The 12,523-nt window shown below is 42.1% G+C and overlaps 2 protein-coding genes across 2 annotated transcripts in view; one reads left to right on the top strand and one right to left on the bottom strand.

Moving 5' to 3' along the window:
• LOC119949834 (dedicator of cytokinesis protein 2-like) overlaps positions 1 to 12,523 on the top strand; it is a 381,064-nt gene that overhangs the window by 178,251 nt on the left and 190,290 nt on the right. The window lies entirely within an intron of this gene.
• Positions 8,626 to 12,523, bottom strand: part of INSYN2B (inhibitory synaptic factor family member 2B) — a 109,741-nt gene continuing 105,843 nt past the window's right edge. The window contains exon 5 of the mRNA XM_038771965.1: positions 8,626 to 9,203. Coding sequence (XP_038627893.1) covers positions 9,017 to 9,203 — 187 coding nt within the window. The 3' untranslated portion in view covers positions 8,626 to 9,016. The remainder of the gene's footprint in view (positions 9,204 to 12,523) is intronic.

The following is a 12,523-nucleotide window of genomic DNA, read 5'->3' as shown; positions in this document are numbered from 1 at the left end:
ACTCCCTCCCTCTGCTCTACCCCCTTCCCCTCCCCACAGCACTTGTGTATATTTATACATAGTTATTATTCTATTTATTTTATTAATGATGTGTATCTATAATTCTATTTATCTGTTTTGATGCTATTAATGCCTGTCTACTTGTTTTGTTTGGTTGTCTGTCTACCCCTTCTAGACTGTGAGCCTGTTGTTGGGTAGGGATTGTCTCTATCTGTTGCCAAATTGTACTTTCCAAGTGCTTAGTACAGTGCTCTGCATATAGTAAGTGCTCAATAAATATGATTGAATGAATGAAGTGCATATAGTTATTTTCTGACCATCATTTTGCTTCCTTCAGAAGCCATATATGAAGGAATAAATTTGAGAAAATTATAATTTTTGTATTGGTTATTAAAGAATTTCATTTCCCATTCAGTCCACTTTCAAATGAAATGAATGTAGGAAATTAAAGAGAAAATGTCATGTTCCCAAAAGTGTTTTGATAGCTTTCCCATCTCTATTCTCCACCCCTCCTTATTTATGCCTGCTGCTTTTCAGTAGATCCTTTCATTAGGAGCTTTCTCTCAGTGAAGTATGGGAGAAAACAGATTTCTGACCTTGGTGTAGTGGTGGTAACTCATTTTGATCACAACCCTGGCTGCCTTCTCAATGACCAAGTGGTGATCGGGTGACTATAGAAATTCAGACAGTGGGGAGAGGGGGAAAAACACATTCAGTTCAGAAGCTTTTCTTCTTCTCCATCCTTGTCTTGGAAGACAAGAAAGACCTTTTGGAACTAAGTCACTGGATGGTGCAGACAGATAAGCTATTGGTTCACCATTTCACTTCTTTCTGAACTCACTGAATTTGTCAGAAACTGGATTTGAGCAAAGTTTCCCAGGAGGAGAGAGGGACTGAAGATCTTGGGGTGGGGAGGGGAAGACCATTCCAAGGATTCTATAGAGACTGTGCTGCACTAGACACCTTTCTTACCTCTTCTTGCCCTTCCATGTCTTCCTTGGGCCTGTGTTGCTATTTTTGAGGTTACTTTACATTCTCTCCCCACTCCTTCCCTCCCATCCTCCCATATCCCTCCTCAAATCCCAAGCATCCCATATTGGCCCTGGGTGCTCAGAACTATGATCCAAATTGCCATCTTGGTTGTAGTAGGCCAGCGTGGCCTAGTGGAAAGAGCACTGGCCTGGGATTCAGAAGAACCTGGGTTCTAATCCTGCCTTCACCACTTGTCTGTGGTGTGACCTTGGGAAAGTCACTTAACTTCTCTGTGCCTCAGTTACCTCATCTGTAAAATGGGGATTAAGACTGTGAGTCCTATGTGGGACAGGGGCTGGGCCCAACATGATTAGCTTGTATCTATCCCAGTGATTAGAACAGTGCCTGGCACATAGTAAGTGCTTAACCAATACCCTCATCATCAATTTACCCTTCTCTACTGGATCTGGAAAGAGCAAAGTACAGTCTAGGTGCCTTGGGCATTTCTGTGTGTGGGAGCTGACCCTGATCAGCTCCAACATAAGTCCAACTGGGTAACAGAATCAGTCTTTTCCCCACTTCTACACCTTCTCATTAACCCCTAGATCAGAAATACCTGGTGGGCTTTCAGGCTTTTATTCCAGGAAATTTTATGCCGGGTCAGTCTTTGATAAGTGTCTGGATCCTGGCATACAGTGCCCAATCACCAAACACGGAGATTCCATTTGAGGGTTATGGCTTGCGAGCTATGCTCTGAACCAAGCTGGTAAATATCAAAGGATGTCTTATACATTTTTTTTTAATTCTTAAGAGCTTCCTCCTCTCCTTTCTCACAAATTTTTTGTCACTGTTATGGAATCCCTCATGTGGGCCTTGTTTACTCTATCATACTGATTCATGAAATAAAATTAAGCTGTTGTTTCAGCTGCGCTGTGAACAGAATTGTGTGAAAGGCAGACAGGGTGCCATATGTGTATTACCAAACCCTGGAATACATATTTTTTATGATATTTGTTAAGGGCCTATTATGTATTAAACCCAATTCTAAGCACTAGTAAGGTAGATTCAAGTTAATTTAGTTGGACACAGTCCTTGTCCCACATGTGGCTCAAAGTCTAAGTAGGAGGGAAGACAATAATCCCCATTTTACAGATGAGGAAACTGAGGACGGAGAAGTTAAGTAACTTGCCCAAGGTCACATAGCAGGAAATTGGCAGAGCTAGGATTAGAACCCAGATCTTTCAGTGTCCCAGGCCCATGCTTTCTCCACTAGGCCCTGCTGTTTCCCATAAGGTAGAAAAACCAAATTATGAAAATGTAGCTGCAGACCAGGAGGAGATGAACATTGGTTTGAGCAGCCTGACTAATGGCAAGAGCCACTGGGGGCGGAGAGGTTCCGGCTATCATTCCCTGTTGGCTTTCTTAAATGAGTTCAAGGAAATGAATCCCATCAAATGGAGGCTTACCGTTAAGACCCAGTTTTTCTAGACTTTAAAGTCTCTAAAGTCAGCATGAAAGTTGAAGGTCAGCAATGGTGAAAGTGAGATGTACATCCAATGTACATTGTGTTCCCTTTACCGTTCAAGCTCTCTATTATTTTCCCTTTCTTTTTCTCTTTCCTTCCTAAGGGAAGACACAGGTCACCTTGGGCTAAAGCGGAAAGCACTTAGGCTGGAAACCATAGTGTATGTTCACAATTGTGTAGGAGATAGGAAGGTATAGGAATTATTATTCCTATTCAGTGGAAGGAAAAACTGAGTCTGGATTGACTCTTTCCTTGAAAGTTGATCCTGGAGTAGAACCAGAGACTAGAATCTAAGTGTCTGGAGTAGAAGCAGCATGGTCTAGTGGATAGAGCATAGGCCTGGGAATCAGAAAGACCTCAACTCAAAACTCAACATGTCCAAGACTGAGCTCCATATCTTCCCTCCCAAACCCTGTCCTCTCTCTGACTTTCCTGTCACTGTGTATGGCACTACCATCCTTCCTGTCTCACAAGCCCACAACCTTGGTATCATCCTTGACTCAGCTCTCTCATTCACCCTACACATCCAGCCCATCACCAAAACCTGCCGGTCTCACCTCCATAACATCGCCAAGATCCGCCCTTTCCTCTCCATCCAAACTGCTACCTTGCTCGTTCAATCTCTCATCCTATCCCGACTGGATTACTGCATCAGCTTCCTCTCTGATCTCCCATCCCCCTGTATTTCCCCGCTTCTGTCTATACATCACTCTGCTGCCCAGTTTATTTTTGTACAGAAACACTCTGGGCATGTCACTCCCCTCCTCAAAAATCTCCAGTGGTTGCCTGCCAACCTTTAAATCAAGCAAAACCTCCTCACTTTCAGCTTCAAGCTCTCCATCACCTCACCCCCTCCTACCTCACCTCCCTTCTCTCATTCTACAGCCCAGCCCACACACTCCACTCCTCTGCTGCTAACCTCCTCACTGTGCCTCATTCTCACTTGTCTCACCATCGACCCCTTGTCCACAACCTCCCTCTGGCCTGGAATGCCCTCCCTCCGCACATCCTCCAAACTAGCTCTCTTCCTTCCTTCAAAGCCCTATTGAGAGCTCACCTCCTCCAGGAGGCCTTCCCAGACTGAGCCCTCTTTTTCCTCTGCTCCTGCTTCTCCCCTCTCGATAGCTCCCCTCCCCCATCCTCTTCCCCTCCCCACAGCACTTGTATATATTTCTACATATTTATTACTCTATTTTATTTGTACATACTTACTATATTTTATTAATGATGTGTATATAGCTATAATTCTATTTATTCTGATATTGACACCTGTCTACCTTTTTTGTTTTGGTGTCTGTCTCTCCCTTCTAGACTGTGAGCCTGTTGTTGGGTAGGGACCATCTCTATAAGTTGCAGATTTGTACTTCCAAAGCACTTAGTACAGTGCTCTGCACACAGTAAGTGCTCAATAAATATGATTGAATGAATAGAAAATAGTATTGAGCAGTTTGGCAAAAGGGGAGCTTGCCTTTATTTTTCTTTATCAAATGTCATATCATTTATATCTGTGTGTTCATTCTTTATCAAGACCATTTTAGTCACGGCCTTACTTATGCCAGAATAATGACAGCAAGTATTTGACCTGTCAGAACACAACACTTGCTATGATCGTCTGGAATTTAGCATTGAGCATTTCTACAAGGGCTCCTTAGGACATGGAAATTAAGCTCCCTAATAGAGAGATGGAGTAGTACTTCATTGACAGGATGATCTATGGAATCTTTTGATTTTGAAAAAGGTGGGTTTTGGTTGAATCCAATTTACTGTAGTGTACTTGAGAAACCTAAGAAAATATGGAAGTAGTTTACTATAATTTGTGAGTGATACAGCCTTCTGACCTGTTAATCCTTCCATGTGCGTTTTTTTTTTTTTATTTTAGTTGAGACAAAGCCAAGGGAGGGTGTTTTTCTAGAAACACTTCTTTAGCTGACAGACTTCAAGCATTCTTTAAACTGCACTCCAACCAAAAAAGACTGTCATATATAATACACCCGGTCATTTTAATGAAAATGTGAATGAAAATAGTTAGCAATCAGCTTTAAGTTCAGGAAGCATTTTTCTTTTCATACCACAGACAGCATCCTGGAAAATTGGAAGGTAGTTTTATTGATAATTCTCAAAGGAGGCTAGAATGGAACTGTCAACAAAATTTAAAAAGAGAGCCACAGTCTCGAATGGCCTTTCCTGCAACAATGAGAAGCCTGAGGAATACATCCCTCCACCCAGCTGAAATGTGCTGCTCCTTTGGATATTGTTCTGTGGAGGTGTTGTTAGCTATTGAACCTATCCTGTTATCTTCTCATGAGGCTGTCCTCTGGACAGCATGGGGCTAAGGTTTGGCCAGGGGAGAAGTAATTCCTTTTCCCCTATGTGCACCAGCAGCTGTGGCAGCTCATGCCAAATATAGTATCTACATGGAGGAGCCCAGGAGAATACAGTTTGTTTTTGGAAATTACAGTCAGGCAGAGTGGTGGGGTGATGGCCAGGAAAAATACTTTGGACCAGCCAATAGTATTGTGGATGAAGGACTCTATGCGAACAGTTGAAGGAACTCTGTGTAAAGAGACTAGGTAAATACTCAACGAATGTTGAATTCATTCTAACACTTAGGTTCTGTTAATTTTTCTGGTCTGCAGTCACTTTCAGTTCTACAGAAATATTTTATTCTCCCAGTAGTATATAGCGTATATTTCTGGGAAGAAATTAAAAATGCAGGCTTCTTTGTATGAAAAAAACAGCTCCAGAAGTGGAAAAGATAATTTTGTTTAGGTCATGATGGACTTTTCTATAAGCCACAAAAGTTAGGTAGATATTTCCTGTGATTTATAAAGACAACAAAAATGTGTGCCCAGCCCCTCAAAATTTTCACAAATTGATAATGTCAGAGAGAGAATCTTACTCTTTCCAATCAATCATATTTATTGAGTACTAACTGTATGCAGAGCCCTGTAAAAAGTGCTTGGGAGAATAATATAAAAGACTTGGTAGATAGGTTCCCTGCCCACAAAAAGGTTACATTCTAGAGGGGGAGACAGACATTAATATAAATAAATAAATTACAGATATGTCCATTATTGCTATGGGGCAGGAGGGGTGTGGTAAATAAAGAGAACAAATCAGGGCAATGCAGAAAGGAGAGGATGAAGAGGAAATGAGGGCTTAGTTAGGAAAGGCTTCTCGGAGGAGATATGCTGAACTGTATTTCCCACGTGCTTAATGCAGTGCTCTGCACACAGTAAGCACTCAGTATATGCGATTGAATGAACGAATGTGCCTTCAGTAAGGCTTTGACTCAGGGGTGTGCATAACCAGGTAGTCATGTTCCTCAGCATAGTGCTGCTTTTTGTCTGTCTGGCTCCTTCAGGGAGGCCCAAATTTGTGAAAAATATCATGGGTTCTGGCAGAGCAGCTGGTAGTTCTAGAATTATTGTTAGCCCTTCTGAGTAGTTAGGCACTTAAATACTCCTGACACCCCTCTTCCCCCAGATCACATAGGTAGTACCTACCTTATTTTCTTCCCTGCTAGATTGTAAACTCCTGAGAACAGAAATCCTGTCTATTCATTCTGTTATACTTCCCTGAGCAGTTAGTATAGTGCTTTGCACACAGCAGGGGCTCAGTAAGTCCTATTGATTGAATGAATGATTCTCAGGTCAGGAACTATCATTTATCAAACCTTGCCTTGGTAAATAGATCCTGACCATCGTTACATAGGCAAAACCAATTGCAGATTTCTGCTATCTCCCAGATTGCTGCCTGCCCGTCACTGTGCCCAGGGCCAAAGAACAGCAAAAGTTCCATTAGAGTGGTCAGTTCCAGGAGGTGCCTACTTCCTTGGGGAAAGTTCTTCCTCAAAAGTCAGAGTGGATTTTACAGAGTGCAGTCAGATGACCTAACCAGGTGAATCCTGTCCCTTCTTGGCAGCTGAAGGGAGAACCATAATGCCTCCTTTGTATATTGTGTGTAAAGCTTATACGTTGCACCACACCATCCAGAGAGGAAATAAGCCTTAAAAATTAGGAAAAAATATGTACGTTTATTGCAAAAGATAGTATCCTATTTAAAACAGTTTAGAAATTTACAAAACATTACATTAGTCCATCATTTTTTAAGAAGGTGCTCTATAGATGAGCTAGCATTTAGTACCAAGTGTAGTGAGTGCTATTTTTGTTGAACTACAGAGAAAGTAGCTGCATGAATTCCTATAACTTGGAATTCATGGATGTCTCAGTCCTCATATTTTTCTTTTTTTTTTACAAAAAATCATTTTTGCTAAGTTGAGCTATCGCCATGAAACTGAGCAATTTCAAGTACAGTGTTTCTTTAGAATACAATGGTAGATGCTGTACAGTATATCACAAAATAGGTGGAGCTTTTCCATGAGTGGATATGTGGTTTCTTATTCCCAAAATGGTGCTAGTTATTTGGCAGGAAGGTGGCTCTATCTGTGTGGTCTTGGGATGCTCCGCTTCCCTTTTCCGAGACAGGACCCTGAGGGAGACTGAGCTGTGCTTTGGTAAAGATCCTCATCTTTCCAAGAAATTGTTAGAGAAATAATTCATAGCATAATCATGTTTCACTGCACCCTGATAAGGGTATCTGAGCCCCTAAACTGTGGGTGGGGGGTGCAGAAATAAGGGGGTCATCAAAAGGATTTATAGAAATATACACCTGTGGCTTTTAGTGTTCTGTATCATATTTTAATGTGACCTCAGGAATATATATATAATAAGTGTGGGCTTCCTGGGAAAGGAGAGGTATACCTAGTATTACACAATCTGAAGTTTACAGGTTATGCGTGACAGTGGGTTTAAACATTACAGTATTAGCCCCAGAGCATCTTAAGTGATGCATACTCTAAGAGCATACTAGCTAAGGAATTTCTGTGCCTTTCCCCTTTCTCCCTTGGAAAATATTCTGTCCAATGCAGTACTTTGAAAGTGATCCTGCCTGCAGTACAACACACTTTGTTGGGTAAGAGGTACCTTATGTACGGGGAATGATCATCCTGTAGCTTGCTCAAAAGCAGTTTATTCTATAACCACATGTTTTTTCAGCTCTATATGAAATGATGTTGCGGTATTTTATATGTACAGCTACATGATAGCTCACAATTCCTGCAAATTGCACAAAAAAAGAGGTTTCTACAAGCTGGGTAGAACTTAATTTAGCTTTAAGGCCCATTAACCCTTTTTTGCCATTTCCCAAGAGTGTACCAAAAATTCAATTACTTTGTCATTATTTCATGAACCCAGCAAAATAGCCAAAGCCCACAGTCCTCCAAATCCTGCCTGACAGACCAGTCAAAGAGTGAACAGAATCATGACACTGTGTTAGCTATAAAACTTACACTTTTTGCCGGGTAATTACAGACAAAATGTAATGGGAACAGAGAATGTGGACTTGTTATTGAATCTTGTGACTATTGAAAAGTTACAGGTGACTGGTCCCCAGAAAAGCCATACAGACTCTCATCAAGATCTTGGCCAAATGTCCAACTTGAGGGGGGCTGGAATTAAGCCATCCTATTGCCCGGCAGCTCTGGGAAACAAATGCTTGGTTTGTGCACTGGCAGAATGGGGGTTGGCAGACTCTTGGCTTGCCTTCCTTTTCTTCACTAACAGAAAAGTGGAGGTCAGGCTGGATAAGGTGGTGGAATCCTGGCCATACACCTGCTGGTCTCCTTGGTTGGGGCATCCCCAGAATTTAAGTGTCTGGGGACTTTCAAACAGCGGGAGATGAAATTGACAACGTGGGAGACAGTACTGTGCTACCTTGTAAAGTTCAAGAATAAAAATGTTTTTTTACCAAACAGGATTTTCCCCGTGGTTTCTTTCTTTCCTCCGTTGTGCTTAAGGATTGCTGATGTCAGAGAAAAAGTGATGGTTTAATGCTACTCGGGGCTCATAACAGGCCTTTGCCCTCAAGAGTGCAGAGTGCAGCCAGCCCTTTGGGGACCCTCCTGTTCCCACAATCTTCCTAGCTTTCCTACCTGTTAGGTGAGGTCAGTTCATGCTGAGAATTGTGGGGTCTGTGGCTATGGGACGTTAAACTTTATTCCCCTTAGACTGTAAGTTCCTCAAGGGTAGGGATCATGTTTATTAACTCTATGGTATTGTTCTCTCCCAAACACTCAGTCCAGTGCTCTGCACACAGTAGGTGCTCAATAAATGCCATTGGTTGCTTGACTGATGTGGGAGTGGCCATTTGCATTCCTCCTCCTCCATTTCCAACCAAAAATTTGGCTTTATTATTTGACAGTTAATGGTTTGCTGTCTGCGAAGCATCTCTAACCCCTTAAATACATGGTGGACAAGCTGATGAGTCTTTTTTTTCCTGTGTATATTTTCAAGCTCAGTTTTCAGCTTCCACAGTTCTGTCCTCTAAGTTGCTGATTGATGAGCGTGGTACCATGGCTTTGTTTGTGGTTTCACTGCAGAGCTGTAAAGCCTCGAGTTACAGCTCTTCTTCTTCTGGAAGGCAGACTGGGAATTGGGTAGCCAGTGGTAACTAGCAAGCTCAAATCCACCAGAAACATTTCTTTTTCATCTTTTTACTTTTTCTTCGAATGTCCTGTTTTTCGGGGATGGGAGGGTCTACAGGCACCTGCTGTGGAGGGGACGACTCCGGAATCTGTTCCACTTGATCCAGGGTCTTTAGGACTTGATGGAATCTGCCTTCCTGCTGTCGGAAGTCATATTCTACACTGGAAAATAAAGAGAAAGGATGAGGAGAAGGTAAATATTTCAAAGGTTTTTCAATGGTAAATACAAGAAGCCATCTGAGTAATGCTGAACCACTGGTTAGTTGGGAAGGAAAATGGTAGGTCAGTCCTCAGATCCAAAAGGATTTCCACATTCCTTGTGGATACGGGGTATGGGCCCTGGCTGGGAATCCCATGAGGGGTAGAAACTGGGCCTGGTCTCCTTATCTTGTATTTAGCCCAGCGTTTGGTTTAATACTTGGCATATAGTAAGTGCTTAGCAAATACCCCAATTATTATTTTTAGCCTGGGAGGAGGAAATAAGGTACAGTTGGCTTTTTGGCCAAACCCCAGAGACTCTCAGAGATTGGTATGCCTGAGAATAAATCACTAAACCCAGCCTTTGGTTTGGATAACATAGGTCAGGTGTTGTCACCTCTGCTTTTGAATCTTTCAATCATTATTATTATTATTATCATTATTATTCATTGAATGTGTCCTGAGTGCCAAGCACTGTATAGTAGTAAGCTCTTGTTGGGAGGATATGATCAAGGAAATGAAAATTAAGCTGGGGTTGCCTTATATTGGAGGAGGTGGGGTATCATATTCATTCTCTTTCCTCTCAAGCTTTATCTATCTGTCTTCCCCACCCTCTTTTCTCTGTTTCTGACTCTATTTTTCTCTTTCTCTGACTGTACAGTGGTGATGATAGTATAATGACCACTTTAAAAGTTCCCTCTCCAGTACTTTTTCAGTATGATAAAGTCAGCATTTTCATGTACTTTCTTACTTAGGCCCCTTTGGCTCAGCCTTTGGAGTCAGTTATATGGAAAGGACAGAGTATTGAAAGGAGTTGAGGGAGGAAGTATGGGGTCAGATTTCTTCTGTCCACCTCTCTTCTCTATTTTCCTAATGAACTCCCACTGTATCCCTTGTTGGTTGTTTTTTTTTTTTTTGCAAGAAAACCTCCTAAATGAATCTCAGTTGAGACTTTCCCATCTTAGATTCATGGCTTTCACCTCTCTCCTTCATGGGATGCACCTTACCTCTCAAATTCACCAACTTGCACTCCTTTGAAATGCCGCTAAAATGCCATTTCCTCCAAGAGGCATTCCCTGACTAATCTTCCTCCTTCCAGGACAGGAACTTTAGCACCCTTAGACATCTCTGCTTATTTACTTGTTATGTAAGCTCCTTGTGGGCAAGGGACTGTCTGCCAGCTCTTACATTGTAGTCTCCCAAGTGCTTAATACAGTGGTCTACACACAGGTAAGTGCTCAATAAATACCATTGATGGATTGAGTTTCTTTTGTTTTAATTTTTTCTATTTATGCCCTCATGTATATTTAACAATTTATGACAATTCCCTGCCCTTTGAAATTATAAACTCCTCAAGGGCAAGGACCTTGTATCTTTTCTTTCTGTTAAATGTTCCCAAGCACTCAGTCCAGTGCATACATTAAGTAGTCAATAATTCATTCATTCATTCAATCGTATTTATTGAGCACTTACTGTGTGCAGAGCACTGTACTAAGCGCTTGAGAAGTACAAGTTGGCAACATATAGAGGCGGTCCCTACCCAACAACGGGCTCACAGTCTAGAAGGGGGAGACAGACAACAGAACAAAACAAACATGTGGACAGGAGTCAAGTCATCAGAATAGAGATAAAGCTAGATGCACATCATTAACGAAATAAACAGAATAGTGAATATGTACAAGTAAAATAAATTGAGTAATAAATCTGTACAAACATATATACAGGTGCTGTGGGGAGGGCAAGGAGGTAGGGCGGGGGATGGGGAGGAGGAGAGGAGAAAGGGGGCTCACTGGTAATGAGGAAAATGATGGGAAGGAATGTATTGCTGAAGTTTGCTCTCTTTCAAGTGAAACAAATGCTAAGAAAAGGAAGAACAAAGGGTATCTGATTTTTGCAGTGCCGGGTGAATTAAAACATTGCCACCTCTCTCATGGATTGGTTCTAGCTTGCATAAACATAGTCAGTCATAAACTTAGGATTTGACACAGCCTCCAGCTCCACACCTCTCCTCCTCTCAAAAGTCTTGAGAGCAGGGGAATTAATGCTGAAAAAGTAAGAATACTTTCTCTGTCATGAATGATTTATAAAGTGTGACCACAGAATAGTGCTCACCCAGAGCTTTCTACACACTAGACAATAAGTACTATTGATGATGATGAGCCAGCATTCATGTCACTTGTAATTTTCACACTGAATACTGTTTTCAATGCAAAGCCAAGAGGCATAAGCATTTTCTATCTCTATACTAAATATAATTGATTGTGAAAAAAGAAACTCTTCCATAATACCATAGTTGTGCTTTGGGAGAACCTCATGTTATGAGGAAACTGTCCTACAGTAACCATCGATTCAGTGGAAATCAATGGGTTTGAGGGTGGTGGTTGAAAAGTACCACCATGAGTGACATTGTTCAGTTCAAATCACTACATTATGTCCACCCCTAGAAGAATGCTGTTTACTGTCACTCACTGCTATTTAACTGTATTAAAGAAGTGCAAAAACATACTGTCTCGTCCGACTGTGTTACGCCAGAACAAGCTTTAGTAGTGCTTGGCTCCTAGTAAGTGCTTAATAAATATTGTAATTAACTATGGCTCTGGGAAGAATGGTCCCTAATTCTTTAATCATGGCTGGGAACTGGCTTAGGAGTGATAAGGATTCAGTCAGAGGCAGAGAACACCTGAAAGGTTGGATCAGAATTGGGTCTCAGCCTCCAAAACCTCATGCCCAAAGGAACAATTCTGGAGACCTGGAACATTTTTCTGCCTCAGCCACATGACCGCAGTACAAAGTTATGTAAAGATGTGATGAAGGTGAGAGCTGAGCTCTGCAGTTCGCACCTGCTCAGATGCTGTGAACACACATTATGGAGAGGTACATTTACGGGCTGGGTCGTCTGATGACAGATACAGCCAGATGCCACCGTGACTTTAGCTCCTTAAATAGCTCCTCCTGGAATAGCTACGATCTGCATTCCCAGGAATGCTGGGAGGGAGGGGCAGGGGAGAGGGAGCACCATGATTGGCCAGGGAGGCCGGGTGGTTTGGGTGGTTTCCATTCAGGCTCCTGAGAGGAGCTGATCTTAAAAGTTGTGGGACAACACCTCCCTAAGAGCCTCTGTTGTCAGGAGCAAGGGCTGGGGAGCTCGCTTGTCTCTGAGGCCACAGGGTTTGGCATTATGGCTTTGATGGGATCTTAGATCCATTTAACAAGAACTTCAGTGCTCTACACTCTTCCTAAGTCCACTGAACTAGTGCTAAAGGCAGCAGGAGAAGAGGAGGCTT

Source organism: Tachyglossus aculeatus, chromosome X1 (genome assembly GCF_015852505.1).
Source record: "Tachyglossus aculeatus isolate mTacAcu1 chromosome X1, mTacAcu1.pri, whole genome shotgun sequence".
NCBI lineage: Eukaryota > Metazoa > Chordata > Mammalia > Monotremata > Tachyglossidae > Tachyglossus > Tachyglossus aculeatus.
The sequence above is the reverse complement of the archived record's forward strand: the minus strand, read 5'-3'. Positions and strand labels throughout refer to the sequence as shown.